The sequence below is a fragment of the Sebastes umbrosus genome, chromosome 2, assembly GCF_015220745.1.
Source record: "Sebastes umbrosus isolate fSebUmb1 chromosome 2, fSebUmb1.pri, whole genome shotgun sequence".
Taxonomy (NCBI): domain Eukaryota; kingdom Metazoa; phylum Chordata; class Actinopteri; order Perciformes; family Sebastidae; genus Sebastes; species Sebastes umbrosus.
In genome coordinates, this window is record NC_051270.1 from 22,676,355 (window position 1) to 22,699,158 (window position 22,804).

General features: G+C 37.9%; 2 protein-coding genes and 1 long non-coding RNA gene across 4 annotated transcripts; 1 reads left to right on the forward strand and 2 right to left on the reverse strand.

Annotated features, from left to right (window-relative positions):
• Positions 1-345: 345 nt before the first annotated feature.
• On the reverse strand, positions 346-8,407 carry lamp1a (lysosomal associated membrane protein 1a). Its single transcript, XM_037754735.1, has 9 exons — positions 7,996-8,407; positions 3,693-3,799; positions 3,378-3,597; positions 2,903-3,064; positions 2,598-2,818; positions 2,361-2,486; positions 2,187-2,253; positions 1,932-2,099; positions 346-1,416 (listed from the first exon to the last, which is right to left on the reverse strand). Exons 1-9 carry the CDS (start codon positions 8,048-8,050, stop codon positions 1,277-1,279), a joined length of 1,266 nt encoding a protein of 421 aa, XP_037610663.1. The 5' UTR covers positions 8,051-8,407; the 3' UTR covers positions 346-1,276.
• LOC119479328 lies at positions 8,011-14,339 on the forward strand. Its single transcript, XR_005204662.1, has 2 exons — positions 8,011-8,147; positions 14,164-14,339. It is a non-coding gene; the product is annotated as an uncharacterized LOC119479328 (long non-coding RNA).
• cul4a (cullin 4A) lies at positions 10,761-21,460 on the reverse strand. 2 transcript variants are annotated; one of them, XM_037754725.1, is made up of 21 exons: positions 21,302-21,455; positions 20,819-20,956; positions 18,119-18,234; positions 17,620-17,723; positions 16,158-16,227; positions 15,997-16,070; positions 15,756-15,918; positions 15,570-15,659; positions 15,366-15,448; positions 14,754-14,821; positions 14,145-14,263; positions 13,838-14,030; positions 13,617-13,721; positions 13,375-13,485; positions 13,044-13,129; positions 12,788-12,895; positions 12,562-12,675; positions 12,368-12,473; positions 12,018-12,190; positions 11,723-11,875; positions 10,761-11,636 (listed from the first exon to the last, which is right to left on the reverse strand). In XM_037754725.1, the coding sequence occupies exons 2-21, from the start codon at positions 20,889-20,891 to the stop codon at positions 11,541-11,543; spliced, it is 2,205 nt and encodes a 734-aa protein (XP_037610653.1). In that variant the 5' UTR covers positions 20,892-20,956; positions 21,302-21,455; the 3' UTR covers positions 10,761-11,540. The 2 variants fall into 2 exon arrangements, with proteins under 2 accessions (XP_037610653.1, XP_037610644.1); XM_037754716.1 differs by having other exon boundaries at positions 20,819-21,460.
• Between the last annotated feature and the right edge of the window lie 1,344 nt (positions 21,461-22,804).

The window sequence follows — 22,804 nt, forward strand, 5'->3', positions numbered from 1 at the left end:
AATGTCTTTATTCCTGTCCTCAACCATTAACTCAAGTGCACTATGGTGAAATTATTGAAGTATAATTGAAAAAGGCTGCTCTCTTTTTCTAACAAAGGTGTGTCCAGTTTGTTCTGTGTTTCGGTTTTGTGGCCCTTTAAACTTTAACGTCATAGTACTGATATCACATTTTGTTGCACGGGTCAAAAATAACCTTGGCGTTGATCCCAGCTCTGAGTATTCTATGTAATGTACACTTGGATAAACAGCTCAGAGCAAACAGACATATTTATTTCACACAAATGAAGTTAAATCATAAAGGTACTGTTGCATTGAATACCCCCACCACCCCTCAAAAATCAGTGCTGAACTTTGAAGATTTTTATTAACTTTCAGTAAGATGCATAATAGAAAACGAGATCAAACCATTTTCTATAAAAAAATAAAAGATCAAATCACTACGATTCATATTAACATTTCTTTAAGGAGAGAGTCGGGGAAAACAAGAATGGAAACATAATCCATCCACCAGTTCACTTGTGATGTTATATACATTTTAGTAATGCAGTCGCACTCTGTGTGTACAGCTGGACCACGACACACAGTTTAAGCAGCTCTCCGCCTTTTTATAATCACAATTACCGGACTGGATTTAATTTACTGAATTAAACTGTGCCTTAGTGCACTATTGGGGCAGTCTCCACTGTGGAGGCATATGATTGGAAAAGACACTCAAGGCTTTCCCTTTTCTTAGAGTAGGATTATCTTTAGCTTGTTAAGTTAAAAAAAAAAAAACTCCACCCAACTTGAAATGATTTTACTTGCACACACAAGCCATTGGAACTTAAAAAAAATTATTTGTCCTACAGTTCATTTGAGTCTCCCTCTGCCTTTTTAATTGCATATTAAATGAGATTTTATAAATAATTACATAGCTAAAAACAGCAGTTCAAGCAAATTCAACCAATTCCTAGAACTTAATGGAACAACAGCTGACGGTGAACTTGCTACAGCAAATTCAAACTGCCTCCATCCGTGATTGTATGAAGACTCGGTCCTCTCGGGTTTCATCAAGATGCACGCCATCTAAAGCTAGCAGGTCTTTGGCTTCTCATCATTATCTCACAGAGAAAGTGAAAGGAAAATAAAAATATCCAGAGGTCACATAGGATATGCAAAAACATGCACTCACCACAGAGTAACAATTGCTTCCATTCACTCATGCTCGCTCACACACTTGGGTTCATCTCCCCACCGCTCAGTCTGTCGGGTTTAAGTGAAATAAAGGAGGGACCATTCAGATGGTCTGGTATCCAGCATGGCTCCTCTTCCTGCCTATTAGATATGCAATGAGGACGATCAGCACCAGGCCGGCAAGAGCTGCTCCAACAATGATGGGGATGAGCATCTGGTCTTGGTCTATCTGACACTCCTCCGCTGGAAAGAAAAGATGAGAAGTTAACATTATATTGCAGAATTTTGGATCTAGAAATATGTCATTTATGTGTAGTAGCTCCTCCAAAGTTAACAAATACGCCTACCAGCACCTTAAAAGCTCCCTCAACACAATGTATTTTGTTGATTTAATCTGCACTCAAACAAGTGGAAAAAAGTTGTGGTTTTAAGGGGTTACATTCTTTAACTATTTCTTATATTTTCATAGATATCAATCTTTTCATTTAACTCTCCAAGAGAGAATATTTCCCAAAAGGTCAAACTATTCCTTTAAATCTGCGTATTTCTTCAACCAACATGAAAACTATCTAACTAACTGCAGTATTTGACTGCAGCTTCTGTGAAATGGCAATTAAGTGTCATCAGACTAAAACTGCAGAGTGCTACCTACTCCTAACAAACAACATCATCAACATTAAGGTCTGAGGACAAAAAATGAAGAAAACTTGGGATAAAAAGTGGACAACAGCAGGGATGATAAAAGAAAGCATTTGTACCTGTAGCAAACTGGCTGGTAGTGACTTCAAAGGGTTGGACCTGCAGTCTGAATGTGTTGAGAGAGAAGGTTGGTACCACAGCCAGAGTTTGCTCTGCGTTGCACATGTAGGAGCGGCCCAGCGTACTCCGCAGGTAGTCCAGACTGGTGTTACTGGCTGAGAAGGGAGCTGTGGAGAGAGATGCATCAGTAATAGTTGAATTAAGCAAATCAGAGCCGGGACGAACAGTATGTTGCTTGTGATAAAATGACATACCAGTGGCATCAGACCAATTAGCAAGCAGAGTTATCCCACTCAGGTGGTACTTGTTGCTCGTGGAGTTCTGTGGACGGGAGGAGATGGGTTTGATTAAACACTTGCATCCACGCATAAAAACAAAATCAAACTGATCATGTAGCTAAATTCAAAAAAGATGAAGGATGATCTTACCAGAGTGAAGGTGAAGCTGAGAGTGGTGCTTCGCTCCTGTGTCAAAACCAAGGAAGCACTGCTGGCTTCACATGATCCTGATGAACTTGTCAGATTGGGAGTCAAGTTGACTAATTCTTGGACAGTCTGGCAAAGTAGACAAAGATACATTTGGTTTAATAGAAGTTTGTTACGCAGAATAGACTGAACATATTTAGCGATTTGTGAGTTGTCCTTGTTTGAGAAGCTATCTTTTACCTTATTCCGAGATAGAGAGAAATAGGAGACGTTGAGCTGCAGTCCCATTTGGGCCAGGAGACACACAGTGCCGTTGCTATTGTTTACAGAGTAGGTGCCTCGCTCAGGTGTTCCTGGAGGAGTTGGTGCTGGAGGGGGTGGTGCTGGAGCTGTGGTTGTTGCAGCACTGGCAGTGGTAGGTGGAGCTGTAGTGCTGGCCTGATCTGCCATACATATGCTTTCTGTGACAAAAGAAATGATAAGTAAATAAGTGATCAACCATAAAGAAGCAGGTCAAACAACCTAGAAACAAAACAGAATCGTACCTGTTGGACTCAGGTCATTTCCTGGCATGTACGCCTCCAGCCTCATATCAGAGAAAGTGGCAGTTGCTCCACCAACTGCAAAAGTAGAGGGGCTCACGCAGCGGTAGGTGGTGTTGATCGGCGCCCAGATCCCAACCGAAGCCGACACCACAGTGACCACAGCTAGGACAAATAAAAACATACAACAAATTACTTATAAGTGTTGTTTATTGTATAATTACTAGCATCTACTCAGTCATACTGTAAATTCGACATTACAAACATTTTTGTGCTCCTATCATGCTACAACTTATTAATGTACGCTTTACACCATACAGTTAAATTTAAATGCTATAATGAAATATTTTACATTTTCTTACTTCATACTGTATATTAAGATCTGGTGTGAATGTTATTTTCTATACAAGCATCACAGGCTAGATGAAACAAACTGAATCTGCACTGAGTCTGAGTTTGTTGTGGTGTTTGTTCTCACCTGAGCTGTTAGCCTCCGGGAAGATGGTAGTGTCGCTGAGGTTGTACTGCAGCGTCAGGTTATCGACACTGTACAGGCTCCCATTGGTTGAAAAGCTCAGCCCCAGCGCGTGGCCGGATCCAAACACCGCCACCAGCCCCGGTGAGCTGCCGTTTGTTCCACATGAGCTTGTGCCTGCATCGACCGTGGTGGAGTCAGGCAGAGAGAACTGCACTGTTCTCTGAGGAAAGACAAGTGATATGACCGTTGTTGACAAGGAGATACAATCAATATTGATGCTTTTAGAGATGGAAATAATATTGTCACTGTACATACTGTGGCGCTGGAGGTGTTGTATGTGATGGAGAACGATGCAGAGAGCTCAGCCTTAATGCAGGTGGAGTTCCCCTCGTTCACCTCAAGAGTAACAGCCTGAACGCAACCTGTAGAGGAGAACATAATGAGCAGGGAGGCACAATAGTGAAATAATATCGAAAAACATTCCAATAAAAACAAACATCTAACAAACAAACTCACTACTACAAAAATATTAATTTTCATATTCTGGACAACTATATGACGTGGTAATTACACTTCAGTGTGGATTTGTGTGTCATATCTCATAATACTATCCCACAATGATTAACAATAATTAATGATATGTTGCTTAGCGCAACTTATTAATGCACAATGTGACCTGATGATGAATTAAACTAACTTTACTGTATTGATATTAGGGCTGAACAATATATCAACAACATATCGATATCTTGAAGCTAGATATCGTCTTAAAGTTTGGATATCATGATATCGTAATATGGTATGAGCTGTCTTTTCCTGGTTTTAAAGGCTACATTACAGTAATGTGATGTAATTTTAATTGATGACCTTAACAGACTGTTCTAGCTGTTCTATTATTTGCCTTTACCCACTAAGTCATTATATCCATATTACTGGTGATTATTTATCAAAAAGCTCTCAAATATTTTATGAATGCATCAATAGTCAATCCTTCAACAGCGTCACAATATCTATTCATTATCTGGGTCTTCTGGCTTTTGTATTTGACTTGCCTGGTTTGATAAAGGTTACAGAATGAGTACAAACGATATCAGTGATGATTATTACAACATAACCAGTGTTTCATGAAGCCATGCCCTACATACACAATAAAGCAGTTCACACAAGCCACCACCAGAGGTCTGCAGACAGCTAAAAGAGAGAGACCAACATCACACCCTGGCCATGACTCTTTCCCACAGAATTGTAGAGCTTATTCAAGCTACTTGTAACTACTGCTACTCGTCTCCTGGCGATGGAGTCATATTTGTAAGCTCAACCAACCTGGCAACTTTCACACTTGCATGGTATTAATACCTTAATGCGCTGAAAACTGCCAACTCACTGTTGCGTGTCTAAGTGTGCGTGTATGATAGTGGCTGTAATTCTTGAACATATTGTGTGGAAGCTACGGTGGCTATTCAGGACTTACTCATTCATGTACTTACTCCTTAAAATAACTTTCTCACACCCTTTTATAACACAATAACGTAATACGGGAGTTTCACCACTTGCTTCACACTTCCCAGAATGTCTACAAAGAAGTTTGTGGCTTTTGTATGACCGCTTTTGGTTAACTTTAAAACAGCACAGATTCTTATTTACTGTACTGTATGTTATTAGATTGTGTTTTATTTCTATACTATGTTCAGTCAGATTTTGGTGATTTATCAACTGTGTGGGACCAATAAAAATAGAAACTACTCATCAGGGAAATAAATAATTATCCTGCACACAGGCCACCAATGCTAGCATGTTTCAAAATTCAGTTGTCACTATGAATATTTTACTGCTAAGAAGGATTTGTGGAACTGAAAAGATGCTCATATAGCTGGTTACATGCTGACATTGCTGAGAGAGAGATTTATATAGCATTGTGGCTTGTAGGCCATGTTAATGGTACTTATTTCATAACTCACTTATTACTCAGCGAGCTCTTCCCTCTTTCCTATTCTTCTGACTTCCCTTCATCTTGAGCTTTCTCCATTAATATAATTTATTGATCCTAAATGGTAAAATCACTGTGCTTCAGTCCTGTGTCAGTCTCTGTCAATCACACTTTCCCTTCTCTGCTGCCTTGCTGAAACTTGACCCCGATGCCACCTCTCTGTTCACCCTGTAAACACACAGCAGACGGTTTACACAACACTGCAATCTGATCGTGAGGTCTGCTGTGTGTACAAAGTATCGAGCTGCAGATATCAGCGTTAGACAGTCGGCAAGGGGAGCATTACAAAACAGAAAGGTATCCTGACTCTGCCTCTTGTGTTGTGAGGAAATGCTGGTGTAGGCAGGTTTGAACTCTTAAGGTCACCAGAGTCTGTGGAAAACAAAACTGAACACCAAGTTAACCACAGTGCTCCAGTATTAACATACTGCAATGACTCAACAACATTACTGGCCTGTTTTCCTGTGTCAGCAGCTAGGTGTCTGTGAACTAGCACTGTCAGTAGGCCTCTAGCTGGGCTGGGTGCAACACAAAGCATCATAGCGGTCACGTGAAGCACTCAAATGACACAACAATGAGGCCGATCTGCTGCTCCACAACATTAACAAAACCTGGGTATTACATTATAATAGAATAAAGTCCAGGGACTTCTCCAGTTACTTTGGTCTGTTTTAACACAATTAGGCCAAAATTTAACTGAGGATAGATGACCTTTTGATTTTTTTATGAAACTCTATGTGAAACTTTGAAGGGCTGTGGGTCCAACATCCACTTTTTGGTCAAACTTGGAGGGATATACATATAAGTTTCCACTGGTTACTGGCCTACACCAGGAGGTCCCTATTATATTCATATATCAGGTCAAGCCATGAATGAATATAAAAAATGTCTACATCCTATGCTGGTGGTTCAAGACTCCTTCCCTGCCAACTGGCCTTAATAATAGCCTACCTTATACTCAAGTACACACATAACGTTAAGCTAACGTTAGTGTTATATACTGTGGCTACATTTAGACTAGGGATACGGGCCGATACTTATTCAAATAGCTGGATCGGATATCAATATATATACATTTTTATGTTTATATACTATATACATTATATACTGTCATTTTTATTCCTGTTTAAGTTTTGGCCAATATGTTAATGCATTAAAAAGGTTTACACTTGAATTGTAATTTCTATTCATTTTGAAGATTTTTTTCCCCCCCGAGTTGCTGTTGTACGATTTATTATTATTATTATAGTATTTATTGGTCAGAATTTGTTTAACAAAGCGATGTTTAAGTCAAGCCTGATTGCTTTACACATTAAAGAATGATCCTAGTCACTTCCACACAGTGAGGCATATCGGTACTCGGTATCGACCAGTCGACCCAAAGCCCAGGTGGTATCGCTATCGGGACTGAAAAGGTCAGATCGGTCCATCATAACGTAAGCTAACGTTAGCGTTATATAGCTACATTTAGACACACTTAGCTGCAACTAACGAATATTTACATTAACCTGCCGATTATCTTCTCGATTAATCGATTGATCTGTAAAATGTCAGGAAAAATGTCCAAGCTTTGACAGACGCTAGTTTTGTCTGACCTTAAAGAGGACATATCATGCTCATTTTCAGGTTCATGCTTGTATTTTGGGTTTCTACTAGAACATGTTTACATGCTTTAATGTTAAAAAAACACATTATTTTTCTCATACCGTCTGTCTGACTATACCTGTGTTTTACCCTCAGTCTGAAACGCTCCGTTTTAGCGCATTTCAACGGAATGGCAAAGAAATTGCGTTGCTAGGAAACAGCTTGGGTCCATGTGTACATCCTGTCGGCTGATGTCATTCCCATACACTGCAACAGGAAATAAACTGGGACACATTTAGAATGTTTACGTTTAAAAACTGTGAAATGGTCTAAATATTGTAGATTTGTGACATCACAAAATGGAAAGAAATCCTAACGGCTTGTTTCAAACGCACAATTTCTGAATACGGGCTGTGTGTATTTCTCTGTATATTGAGCGTTTTAATACTTTCACAGTATTTATATAGAACTTAAACCTGCTTTATAATATAAAAGACATGAAAATCTCACTTTTTACAATATGGGACCTTTAAGTTCACAACTATTCATATATTAAATTTGATATAATAAACGCTAAATAAAGACAAGGAAGGGACCTCATTTTGAGAGAAGCTGGAACAACAATTTGATTGTTTATATCATGTTTATTTTTGTTTATAGCTTATATTGTTTATTGTATATTGGTAGAATTGGTAAATTTTCAATTTTTGTATTCTTATTTTATTCTAACGTTTTTATCTATTCTTTTGTTATTATACTGCTTATTTGCACCAACAACAAAAAAAAGCTAATTCTTAGTGTATACCTCTTACACCTGGCAATAAACACGGTTCTGATTCTGATTAATCGATCATTCAACATTGTTTCCGTCTATCTCATCTTCGATTAATCGACTAAAGTTACTTGTTTGAACATCTAAGGTAGCCGTTAAACATCTAAGCTAGCCGTTAACCTGTTACCACAACAACGGACCAACGGTCAGGCTTCGTGACGTCGTTTGGTTCCACCGGACGACGGTTGCCGTGGTTGAGTTATTAAAACACTCACCTAACACCGCCAACCAGGCGATGATGAGGACGGCCATAGTGTGAGAGAGTTTCATCCTTTCAAGGCTAGAGTTTCCTTCTTTTTATCCCTGTAGTAGAGAGATAAAGCCCGGAGAGGAGGTGTTGAGTGGCCGCTGCAGGAGGCGCAGGCAGGTAGGTCTACGCAGAGAACTGACACTTGACGTGACGGACCGTTATCTAAAGCTGAGACGTCACTGTTGTTGCTCTTCTTCCTGTTGTTGTTGTTGTTGTTTACGTGTCTCTGTCTCCTGTGTGAGGATACAGGAGTTGTTTAGTAATCCTAAAGCACCGTCCTGCTGGTAGAAACTCTCAGTAAACACGGTTAGATGTCGGTCACAGCCTCACAGACTGAGTAATAATCACTAGTCTCGTCATGTGAACTGAGAGCATAGAGAGAGAGAGACACCCGCCCAGTCACGTGAGACCGCCCCCTGCTCTCTCACGAGCTCTATTCAAGGCTCTATACTAATACATCATAAACTCTCCTCTGCTCCATTAACTAAAACTAAAGGTCACTAAATATACATAAACATACATATATACATACATATATATATATATATATATATATATATAACATACATATATATAGCTGATCTATTACATGGCATTTATTTAAATAATGTGTTCAAATGTACATTCTGATATCCCTTTTTTACCAGGCAGCTATATACTATATTGTATACTTGGTGTGAATTTGAGTGAGAATTGTCAGGAAGAGAAGGCAAACCAACCAGCTGAAGCAAATGTATTCCTGCATTTGGTTTAGTGTTTTTCCCCGCCCTTATTTAATTTTAATTAATTAGTCTTGACATATGTTGTAATTAGTACTAATAAATAATAAGCTGTCCTCTGCTCCATTAACAAAAAATGATTATATATAATATATATAAGTATATATAATATATATTAGTATATATATATATATATATACTTATATATATATAGATTATATATTAGTATATACTGTATATATATATATATATAACATACTCTTGTCCCATGTAAATGCATCAGAAAATGCTTGCTGATAAATATGACTTATTATAGACAGACTTACATAACTGTACATAATGTCAGGTGGGTGTAAAGAGACACCTAATGAGAAAAATAGTGCACTTCTAGGAATAATATTACAATTCTCCTTCAGGGAACTCACACAAGTAACATATGTCAAGACTAATTAATTAAAATTAAATAAGGGAGGGGAAATACACTAAACCAAATGCAGGAATACATTTGCTTCAGCTGGTTGGTTTGCCTTCTCTCCCTGACACTTTTCACACAAATTCAAACCAAGTAATACTTGGTGTGACTTTCTATCTATATTTTTTAATCTATAATATTACATGATTTATTAGTTGATTATATTTTGTATTAATAATCTGAATCTGTAAAGTAACTAAAGTTTTCAGATAAATGTAGTGCAGTAAAATGTCTAATATTTCCCTCTGAGATGTAGTGGAGTAGAAGTAGAAAGTAGCAGAGCATGGAAATACTCAAGTAAAGTAGAAGTACCTCAAAATTGTATTTAAGTACTTAGTTACATTCCACCACTGAGTACATTTTATACTGTTGTGTTTTTCAAAGCATTAATTTACTCTTCCTGTTAGAATAAAGTAATTGTTAATTATTTAACTTCAAAGTAGTAATGTGTTTCTGATACCTTCACCTTTTTTGCATTAAATCATACCGGGATGTTTGCTGAAATTGATTGGACGTGGCACAGCCCCACCAAGAAAAAATTCCACCAGCCGCCACTGCCAAGTATACAATATAGTATATAGCTGCCTGGTAAAAAGGGATATCAGAATGTACACTTGAACACATTATTTAAATAAATGCCACTTAATAGATCAGCTATATGGCATATCAAATGTACTGTAAGATCTGGAGAACAACTTGCTATATAGGAATGCAGCATGTGAGAGTCCTACACACACACCCTGAGCTGTGCAGGCTGCAAAGTGCATGTGTGTGGGTAAGTCAGCTGACACCTCCATCAATTCACGAGGGTGTGCAAAACCCGAGAAGGAACGCAGGGGCTGCTTTAATGCTGCTGCCCAAGACTTATCAGGGCCCTGCTACATTCTCCCCTGCATAGTTTAACCAACACTTTTTCCACAAAAGACATGCTGTTTCCTTGTCTTATAATGAGACTAGAATGTCAGACAACTAGCTCTTGTGACACATTTGTTTACGATCCATTTCTTAAATCGTACAGAAGTTGTACATTCCCTGCTGTGATAGTGAAAGTATTAAGAAATACCCTTTCGGTTCCTTCTTCCAGTAACTTGAGATTTTAAAATCCTAAATGGCAAATTAACATAAAAGTGAAAATAGCCTGATCAATCAAGTATATGGAAAGAGAACCGTCAACTTCCTTACTGTATAATTTGGGGCTGAGTGATACAAACAGGAAAAAGACAAAATAAAGTGTTGTGATGTGTAACAGACTTTCTCATCTACATAATGTCCATGTTTTGATACTTTAACTGCACACCACATAGCTGCATACAAGACAAAAATCCCCCTTGTTACACACAGGCCCAAACTGCCCTTATTCCACTACTAGTAACTACTACAGTAATTCATTTGATGAAATCAGATCAAACTGGAGGAGTTGCATACTGTCCGCATGATGATCTACATAGCAAGCTGAAGCTCAAGCTCACAGAGGCAACAGGCCAGACATGTTTAAATAAAAAAAAAAAACACAACCACTAGCTGGTTATCTACAAATCATTCATTGAATCATTAAATATCCATTTATTCAGGTTCACTTTTCTCACTCTTACATAGAATACAATCTGATCTACAAAAAAACGTCAGCACATGACATTGGACATTTGGACATTTTGGTCAAAACATATAAGATACCCAAAGAAATACCCAAGTGGCTTGCCTGCATGTCATTTAGCTTCTGTGTTACAAGCAATGAACCCTCCCCTCCAACCCAAACACATCTGGCCCACTTCATCCTCCTCAAGTCTCTTGTCCTCAACAGCTGTTTCTCTGCCAAATCAAGCAACCAACCAATCAGGTTAACACTCTGTAGTTTATGCAGCCATTCACAAGGGGAAAAAAATAAAACAAAACAAAAATCTTAAAACTCAAGACAAACCTATAGTAGAAAACAAGTGATTTTAGAATGACGTTGTGGCGAAAAAAAATCCAAATCCCAGGGAGGAAAAAAAAACAAAACAAAAACAGAGGAAAGTGCTAGTTATTTTCAGTTGAGTTTTGCATTAGCAGATTTGTAAGTCACATAAACCAACCATCAACAACCCGGGCCACTCCTCCAGCCCCATCCCACTGAAGATAACGCAGAGTGGGAACAGTACAGCCAAGTCTCTCTCGTCTCTCTGGAGCTCTGTGTGATCTGGATGCTGCGTCCAGGATCGTGGATGGAGGGAAAGATGGGCACCAGAGGAGAGTCGGGTGGCTGAAGGGCTGTAATGCTGTTTTGGGGGGCCAGCTGTACGCCTGCTGTGAGGAAAGCATGGCAGTAACAGTGGTATCCCTTCAGGCAACATAGTGGTACTGGTTAGGAGTCTCCTTGTCACGTTCCATGTAGTCTCTGTCTATGAGCGACTCGATCCGCTTCTTCAGATCACCCGGCTGTAGAGAGTAAAGCGAGTCAGATGCTGATGAGCTGTGAGTGTGTGCGCGTATGTGTTAGAAGAAAAATCAAAATAATACATCACCTTTACAGGGAACTTCAGCTGGTTGTAGAGCTCTGATACCAGTAGGTTGTGACTGAGGGTCTTCCTCATCTTCATGATACGCACCACAGCTGCATCGATCTGATACTGCCTGTCTTGAAATACACGCTCTGTGGTGCTTACCTGCTCCTCTACCTGTAAGGAAAATGTGTTTTAAAAATGGATAAGAACCATCCTTTTTGCATAGGAAAACGCATGTAAATGATATGTTAAAAACAGCAATGTACACCCTGGTTGAGGAGGAGTGTGAAAGAAAGAAATGTGCCAGTGTTTTTACCGTTTCCTTCATCTGGATCTGGTTGATCTTGATTCGGAACAGTTTGTGTTTAAAATCGTTGTTGAAATTGAAACGGTCTCCATCTTCCACGTCTTTACCTCGAGGGTTCTTGTTGAGTACGCGGGCTTTTCCGCAGGCCAGGGACTGTAGTGTACGCCTGAGCTCTCCCTCCTCTGTGCAGGATGAGAGAGAGAGAGAGAGAGAGAGAGAGAGAGAGAGAGAGAGAGAGAGAGAGAGAGAGAGAGAGAGAGAGAGAGAGAGAGAGAGAGAGAGAATGATAATGTGATACATCAGGTACCTCTCTCGCAATAGAATAGTTGTATTACATGTTTAAAGACGTGTATATTAACCTATGCCAGTGGCAGTGCGAATCTCCTCCATGCTGAATTCCTCTCCCTCATTAAACATCAGCAGCACCAGCGTCTGGAACAGCGAGACCTGCAGCTCCTTCTTACCCTGCAGGATAAATTAAGTACAGTTCAGATGTTTTCTCAAGCCAGTTTGTCTCTTCTTTGTGCCCTGTCGGAATGCACCAGGCCCTTACCTCTTTAAACTCTGCCTTTAGTACAGCGTGGCCCAGTGTGGGCTGCCACTGCAGCTTCCTCCCACTGTGCTTCCCCAGGTAGAACAGCTTGAACACCTCCTGGAGTTTTACCATCTACCAAAACATAAAGAGATGAAATTTGTACCAAGATTGTCCTTAACACAGTCTGTTCAGGATCAGTTGATAACTCATGCCACATTTACAGAATATCAGTAGAAATGCTTACCTCTGGGGGCAAGTGGACTTCCATTGGTGTGTATGAAGGCCAGTAGCCCATAGTGAGGATGTTCACAGTAAGTTCTATGTTGCTTGGCTCGCTCTGGTTCTGCATATACTGAGTAGAAATATCATAACTTTTACAATTATGTATGAAAAATGCATTAAATGACACAGCACAGTGGAATGCATACACATACTGTAAACATGGCATCAATATTTTAAGGCTACACAAGTGTGTCTATGTGCACAGAGACTGAAAGTACCTGTTTGAACTGAATCATGATGTCTTTGGACAGTTCCATGTCCTTGAACATCCCCTCTAGCTTACTGGTAAATGCCGCTCCGCATTCTGGAGGAAGTCAAAACCACAACTATCACAACTGACTTGTTCTCACAGCACATGTGTGCACCCATGACAGACTATCTCAGATTTAATTGAACTTTTTACTTTAGTGCTTCATTTGTTCATCTATAACACTGGGGTAGATGCTTTAGATAAAAGCGTTAGTGTATATAAATGCAGCCATTTATCATATATGCATGAGCCACATGACATTCAACTTGCTAATTCAAGAAATAAGACTTTGGTCTCACCATGTTTGAGCTTGGAGAGCATTGACTTTTCAGCGTCAACAGAAGCACTCTTGCCGACGAGCAGACGCTTGGCCAAGTCCTTCTTATAAAAAGCTTCAAACACATCTTTTCCTGGAGGGAGACAACAGAGATCAAAAGGTCTCATCAGAGTGTAACAAGCTTCATAGTGGTTAGTAACACTACTTAACTGAGAAAGCAAACATACACACACACACACACACACACACAGAAGTGTAACTGACCGTGTATGAAACGGAAGATTATCATTATCTTATCCAGGATTCTCTCCAGCTCTTCCTCTGTAGCCTCCTTGTTCCCTGCTCTTAACTTAGAATCCACATATTTAGCTGAATGGGACGCAATAACAAAGAGAGACGTTATCACATGCTGGAACTAATGAAAACCACATTAAAATGTAAGTATCTGAGTCACAATTGCCATGTCATTTATTTGCCTGACCCACCAATAAGTTCAGCTGGTTTGTTGGGCCTCTTGTTGATAAAGGTCTCAAAGGCCTCCTTCATGGCGTTGATGAATCCCTCACTCCGTGCAAAGCAGCTCTGTGCCACGTTGTCCATCTTGTCCTTGAAGTCCAGCAGGTCTTGCACCATGTCCTTGTCTTTCTCTGGAGTACATACAATCTCTCCACCGAAGGACTATGACCAGAGAAAGGAGTATATGCATTTCTCAGACATAATCAACATGTTTTTATTGATGGTAGTGCTTTGTGTTGTACGTCTACGTATATGTTGGTTGAGCTATGTGTATACCTTTATGTAATCCCTCCAGAACTGCAGCAGTGTGGGAAGTCCTCCCTTCACCTTGCTGAAAAGCTGGTAGAGGAGGGCCAGCTCAGTCGTACGATTCTCATCCAGCAGGGTACCCAGACCTGGCACAAAAATATTACACTATTATTGTATGTGCATATTAAAAAATTAAAATTCAACTGCATTTTAAAAATTTCACATTTATGACAAAATTGAATTCACAAATTGAAAAAATAATGGATGTGTACAGCTGTTTCTGTCTGTTGTTTTTTTTTTGCACAAGTCAGACTTTGCTCCAGTAAATTTGAATTCCAACAATTTCATGGCAGGTCACAAAGCAGATAAAGTAAATGGGCTTGATTAAGATTTACAGCAGCAAATGAAATTGTGCATGATTTATTGAGAGGGTTGGACACCTTACAATGTAATGGAAAGCAAATGAAGAATGCCAGACTACAGCCTCAAAAATCACCTTCGAGTGGAATCAATAATCCTCTGGCACAGTTCAACAAAAATTGTACACAATAAGCTACACAAATGTAGTGTATATTGCCACACACAAACATGCATGCTGATTTAGATGACTTATAAAAGTCTTTCATACAGACATACCTTTTTGTAGCATTGCAGTCATGTGTTCTCCTAAAAGTTGTTTCTCAACACAGCTAATAAGTGGTTTCCTGCACAATAATGAGGAGAAAAAAAATTAGAAAATGAATCAGAAAGATGGAATAATTTGCACACATAATCAAAGTATGACCTTTGATTCAAGAAAATGCCTTCAGTCGCACCTCCTGACCTTTCTGAACAGCAAATTCTCCACTCTAAGTCTTGTTGTTCATCAATGATTTATTGACAGCTAATAAAAACTGGGGTTATAACTAAAGCTCTGGGGTCATGTAGGAAGATGTTGAGGGAGCTTAACGTGAATGTATTTCAAAAAATGAAGTAAAGATAGTCCTTTGTACTGGAAATGTAAACAGTCAGTTGACACCACGATGCACCATTTTTCTATAAATCAAATACATGTAAATACACCAGTGTACTACATATACTTTGAGGCCCCTAAAGGTATTGTATAATAGGTTCACCCCACCTTATGAGGTGTTATTTTTTATTGAAAGTGTTAGTAATGTAAAATGTGTCTATTTTGTATATGTGATTTGATTTTTGTCTCAGTGATATGTTATGATAACATAATTGAACATTTAAAAAACAAATTACTGAGTGCTCTGGTCGAGGTAGCTCATGATACGATCATTCTCCTCCTCCAACCGACGAGCCACATGGTGCAGGTACTCGGGTACCTGGAAACACATATCAACACACATATTCAGAGCATTTGCAGATGAGAAGCACATCCTTGGTATTAATTGTATGGCAGGTTAATGATGAATAAATTACAGATTCATTAATAGTCTCACTCACATCTCTCTCCTGCATCAGCCGTTGTCCCTCTGCTGCATACAGACGATTGGTCTCAATCAAAAATCTCTCCTCAAAGGAATCTTTGTAAACCTTAAGAAAAGGTAAACAGTCGGGAGGTAAAAACAATGACATATGCTCAGTCTATTTTCTACTGGTTAGTTTAGTAATAAACAGGTGATCAGGTACCTGTAGGTCTGACAGCATGCCCAGCAGGCTCCTGATCAGACTCCGGTCTACTGTCTCTCCATTTCGCTCAAGTTCTATCTGCTCCAAAATGCCATCTACTGTGCGCTTCTGTACTGCAGTGTCACTCACAATGTGGGTACGAAACAGTTCCAACCCAGTGTCCCTGCAACATATATACATAAAATCAGCCTCCTGAGTACACCATAATAAACAGAATAATTTACATAAACTGTAACTTTACCAAATGGAGGGGAGTAAGGAGTTCTGAAGCACATAGGTACGATCCAGGAAGAGAAAGATACTTCGGATCATTATCTGTAAAGAGAAAAAAACAGTCTTAAAGTACACTTTCCTATTAGTGGAACAGTATTGATATCAATATCTGTCAAACATCAAACTTACCGTTTGCCTGCAGTGGTCCTGCCAGCAGCGATTCATTCGCTTCAGGAAGGAAAGGTTGTCCACAGACTCTGTGAGCTCCATGTTAAGGAAAAATCTTCCATTCACTCATGTCTCTTAAAGTGGCAGTAGGCAACAATATTTTGGCATAATTTGGCAAAAATTCCATAATAACCTTTCAGCATATTGTAATTCAAGTGATCTGAGAGAAAACTACACCTCTGCACCTCCTCATGGCTCTGTTTACAGGCTTTAGAAAATCTTGCCCGTGACGGCAGACTTTGACCAATCACAGGGCATTTCAGAGAGAGCGTTCCTATTGGCTGTTCCACAAAAGGAGATGCGCGTTCACGTCTGGTCTCTGCAGATAGTGAAAGCCTCGGTCAATGGCGGAACAACCTGGAAAGCTTGCTATTCCAGCATTGGCAGCAACTGCCTACACCTCAAAACAACCCAAAAAAAGAAAGACAGACTTTCAAAAAGACAGTCCAAACTGTTGATGTCGTTAGAAGGTAATGTGTAGCTCGCTGCGGTAGCCTCCTCAGATGTAGCGAGTACGTATGAAGCGCGTGCATATGCCCGTTCTCGTGTGGGGGTAGGGGCTTCGGACAGAGAGGGGAGAGCGGAGAGAGGAGAGAGAGGAGAGAGCAGCTCGAGGGGATGCAGGATTTTGCGTTTTCTGGATTTCTACGCACTGCAGCTTTAACCAAAATTTTGAATGACCGTATTTAACAGCATTTCGTGGCTAGGCAGCATGAATGAACCCCTTGGTCTCACTTCTCTGCTCAAAAAGACTTGGTGGCTTTTAGTCTTATCTGTAATTAGCATACGCCAAGGGTTTTATTATGGGAAAAAACAAAACTAATTCTATATTTTAAGTCCAGCCTGCCTAAAACAAAATCTAAAACACCTATTAAGCAACTAGAGGACATTAAATATGCTTAAATAAATTAAAGGTCTTATGATTGGATTGCTTATACCTTGAGACAATTTTGTTAATCAGTGACTTGTTGTTTTATCATACAATACGTCAAGCATATTTACATCATCTGCCGGTGACAGCCACTGTTTGTTAAAGCCCCATTGTTTAGGATTTGGAAATATAAAGGATGAATGCCAAACTAGTTGTACAGTATATTGATGTCTTGTGAGAAAACACTGCAACAACACCTGAGGTGTGACAGGAGAGCCCAGACTTCCTCAGCTGAGTGTTCAGGCTGGCTAACTGTCTTCTCCTACTATGAATCATGGGCTCCTTGATCTGAGGCTGAGAACAGGCAAAGTACAGTTTGTTTTACAAGGTAAGATACCTACTGTCAAGGAGGTCTCTCTCTCTCACAATGCCACCTTGATTTAAATGGTAAGAACACAAAAATACACATCCTATTTTTTCCCAACATCGGTAAATGCTTCCACAGGTTCAACACATAACTTCCCTAATGGTTATGCACAAAAAAAAGGATATTCTCTAAACTGTTGGATCTGGGCCTGCACGTGATCTTCACAGACCTGCCGTAGCTGCTTGTACAGTGTGGGGGAGACTTTATACGAACAGAGGTTTTCTACCGCCTTCAAGAAAGAGAGACAAGGAGAAGAGACAAACAGCAGAGTGAACACTTGTAATATGATTTCTTGATTTAAAAGAATCAGTTGTTTTTGGTAATTTATTACAAATTATGAGCACTGTATATTATAATAACTTGTTTTTAGATTTGGCCACTAGTTTCCATTCATTTTAGTTAAGTTTGTAAATCCACTTTTGTTATGTGGAAATGTAGTTTTCAAATCAATATGCACATCAATGTACAGCGATATCACAGTAACAAACAGATACAAGTAGAGATTCTGTTTACGATGTGATAGATTACCTCTTATCTTTAGAAGTTTATTTTAACCCTGAGCTGAAATTAACCATTGGAAACTTCAAGTCTGTATTATATGAGAGAAAAAAAGAATCAGCAAACCTGATAAAGCTCTTCCAGATTGTACTTGATAGAAGTGCTGTTCTGAATGGCACCCACTGCATCTCGTAGCTTCAGCCACGTGTCCTCTGTATAGTTCTCGGCTAATTTTGGCCTGTCTGTTACAAAAAAAACAAACAGCAACAATGTTAATTTATAGGCATTGAGAACCGCCAAACAAGCTAACAGGAACTCATTAATCCAAATGAAACAATATTAGCATTTGGATAGAACATGATAAGTTGCACGTTTGGAAACCATCAGCACTGATGGGTTATGATCCAGAGCCATTTTTCATATGCCTCTATCAAATGTTTAAAGTGGAAAAAAATAAGTTTCCAGAAGTAATTTCTTACTTAAATCCTCAAAAACATTTGCAATAGACAGTATTGAATATATCTTGATTAAAAATGCAAATGGATACATGGTAATATTAGTTTTCATGGTCATTATTGCGATAACCAACAATTAACTAAGGAGTACACCACCTCCAGCACCACACACTTTGGACTCACAAGTAAGAAAGTAAATTTTGGTTATAGAGCTTTATTTCGAGACTTTTCACTGAGTTATTCCAACTCTGGTTTCTTTAAATAGTAAATAAGTTGGACAGTTATTATTCTGAAGAAGTTTGCACATATGTAGAGAACGCTTACAGCTGTACATTTTTTCATTAAAAAACACTTTTTTTTTGTCTCTGTAACCTATAAAATATGATTTATTAGTATGTGATGCATATCAGCACATGCCTGGCTGCTTAGCTGCCTATATGAAAGGTTACTGTATGTTATAACCATTGTAGCTCTGCAGTGGAATCAATCATTTTCATTGCCTGATAAACTATATATTTTTTTTTATCTTTTACATAAACATCCACTCTATAAAATGTGAAAGATAATGGAAGCCTATCACAAGTTGTCAAGTGATTAACTTGATGAACAGTTATTAATTCATAACATTTAAAACAGGTATAGTAAAAAAAACTTTTTGCACTCAATACTGTAACCAATATATGTTTGTTTTATGAATTTGTGAAGTGAATAAAAGGAATGAAAAAATAATAATCACCTATTGATTAATCGTGTCAGCACACATACACTGTTATAAATGATATTAGTCTTTATTAACCTAAGACCTGAAGTAGGACACTTAACATATTGGGAATGTTTGGGATTTATAATACACACTCATGTGTGTTATTATTCAGAGGTAAATCAGTCACAATGAGCAAAAGTCTTTCTAAAAGTAGGTGTGAAAATCACAAGTTTCATCACGATACAATATTATATTGATTCTTTGGACAACCATACGATATTTGCTAATATCACAAATTCTGCCACGATACGATTTCGATTTGATTCAGGGGCCCACGATCAATATGAGACAATATCATATGCTCATTTAACACAATCAGTTATATTTATATCAACTATTTAAAAAAACACTAAAAGAGCATTACTTAAGAAGAAACTTTAGTAATTAATAAGTATTCTTGGGTTTGTAAGGGTATTATGGGCATTCCATGTTAAATGAGGATATTTTTCTGTTAGATCATGATAGATTCAGTCGGAGACGCTCTATTTTCTTTGTGTTTTTGTTATTTAAACTGTGTCAGTCGTTATTGTTTTATTTACAGTTGACGTGTATTACGATGTGTTATGTTAGTGTATGATGAGTAGTGTGAATGTGTATTTTTGTATTGTCACCATGTAAACTATGTGGGCCCCAGGACGAATAGCTGCTGCTATGCAAAAGCCAATGGGGATCTTAATAAACAAACAAACAAACAAAAAGCAACAAAAATATAATTTGATAATTTTACTATTGAGCTCTTCCAGACATTTAAATAAAAGATTATCTAGTTGTTTTTTTTAAATAAAAATAATAAATATAAAGTGGGAAATTCTAAATAAAGTTGTACTTTATAGATGACGATATGTATCAATATTTACACTGTTATAAATTACATTAGTTTTTATTAACCTAAGACCTGAAGTAGGCTGACGTTAAGGAGGATGCATGTGTGTGCCCATGTAAATGATATTACTATATATTTGCGCTCCCCCCTTTTTTTATTTTCTATTAACTTATTTGTTGATTTAATTTATTATTACTCTCGTATTTTTGTATTATTGTTGTTTTTTGTTATGTGTGGGTTTTTTTCTAACTCTATTCTTTCTTTTTATCATTATTATTATTATTATTAATATTATTATTATTATTATTATTATTATTATTATTATTTATTTTCTTAATTTTATTTAAATTTTGAATATTTAAGTTGTTTTCTCTAGTGTACTTAATGAGTTCGTCTATAAGCTCATCTACTTAAAAATTGGTTTATAAACTATTGTAATTACGAACTGTAAATTGCACATATGAAAACAACATGAAAAAAAGGGAAAAAATAAAGTATAAAAAATAAAGTAGGCTACTTCTACACTCAATATGTGCAATTATCTGATTAGAGGCTTTTAAAACCAATAAAATCAATGCATCAAGCAAAAAAATAGCTAAATCACTGTGCTATGTAATGAACATGTGTGATTACAAACACTAACATGTGCGTGACTAATCACACCAGTTAGGTCAACAAATTGTACACAACTAAAGAGACAGACAACTTTTCTAACAGCATGATATCAGATCATGTAACCATGCTGTTTTGGATATAATGAAAACAATCAGTGACACACACAGTACCTTTGAAATTCTTGATGACTAGTTTCTTTGAAGCTCCACTCTTGCTGGAGGCCACAGCCGAGGTCCTGGCCATCCCGTTGGTGTTGAGCTGCTCCGTTATGTTGGAGAAGCTGGCTCTCTTGTCCTGTCGGGTGTCCTCTGCCATTATCAGATTAGCGCTGTGGCTTAACGCTGTGTGTATGCTTCAAGTTGTTATTGCTGAGTTTTACTGTTAATATCTACTGTTTATTAGTATTTACTCATCAGCTACACAGACTCTCTGTTGAACCAGCTGCTGGAAGGCACAGGCAGTGTATTTAACACACATTTACACAACAAAACGCTGAGTAACGTTGTGTTAATGAAGCAGAAAGCTCAGTAAACAGAGAGCTAGCTAACAGTGTGTTATCTGAGACTGCAGCTACACTTTAACTACCTCGTCTTCTCTCCACAACAACACTTTAGCTGGTTTAGTCTACTCCATGCCAGTCTGTGACTACTTACAGATGTTAACGAGCTCAGTTATTGCACTGTGCGGTAGCAGATAAACACGTAGAGGCGACATGGTGAGCGTTAATATGTAACAGAGCTGTTATTGGGTGTCTTTCTTTACCAACAGCAGCTAGCTAGCAACAACAAAATGGCTTTTCTCAGACTGTTCAGTTGGACAGGTGCATCTTGGGGGAAAAGAGGGCCGAGTTGCGTTCAGAGGCAGTCGGGACTTTCACCGGTTGTTACTGTTTGTTTTTTTTGCAGCTCTTAAAAACATGAAATAAAATCCCTACATGAGTTAATACTGCTAAAAAAAAACACTCTTAATCTGTCCTGCTAAAGAGAGTCACTCACTTAAAACATTTACCTTGTGAGTCATGAGTAAATAAAGTGCATTACTACCACTAAAATGCAGTGGTGGAAGAAGTATTCAGAATTTACCACAGTGTAGAAATACTCTATTACAAGAGACAGTGCTGCGTTCAAAATCTTACTTATGTTAAAGGCGACATATTATAAAAAAGTGAGATTTTCACTTTTTTTATTTATTATAAAGCAGTCTTAAGTCCTATATTAATACTGTGACAGTATCGAAACACTCAATATACGGAAAAATACACACAGCCCGTATTCAGAAATGGTGCATTTGAAACAAGCCGTCAGGATTTCTGTCCATTCGTGATGTCACAAATACAAGTATATTCAGGCCGACAGTGTGAGGAAAATAAAAGTTTTTTTTGAACATTACAGCATGTAAACATGTTCTAGTAGAAACACAAAACACAAGTATGAACCTGAGCATGAACATAATATGGGACCTTTAAAGTACTGGTTTCAAAATGTACCTTAAGTACTCATTATGCACGATGTTCATTTTCAGAATAATATTTAGATCACTGTATTATAATTATTGATGCATTAATGTGTACATCACTTTAATATTGTAGCTGGTTGGACTTTTTTGACCTCTAACAATTTATCATTATTTATGTTTATTTATTTTATTTTATTTATTTATTTATTTTTTCTATAATTATTTTTTTTATTTGTATATTTGTGTGTATTTATTTATTAATTTATATTTATTTGTGTACACTTGTTTTTTAAACATGAAATAAAATCCCTTACATGATAATAATACTGCTCAAAAACACTTCTTAATTTGTCCTGATAAAGAGAATCACTCACTCAAAACATTTAACTTGTGAGTCGTAAGTAAATAAAGTGAATCACTACCACTAAAATGCATTAGTGGAAGAAGTGTTCAGAATTTACCACAGTGTAGAAATACTCTATTACAAGAGACAGTGCTGCGTTCAAAATCTTACTTATGTTAAAGTACTGGTTTCGAAATGTACCTTAAGTACTTAAGGTACTACTACTTAACTACTACTACTACAATTACTTACTTAACCTTAAGTATTATGCACAATGTTCCATTTCAGAATAATATTTAGATCACTGTATTATAATTATTGATGCATGAATGTGTACATCACTTTAATATTGTAGCTG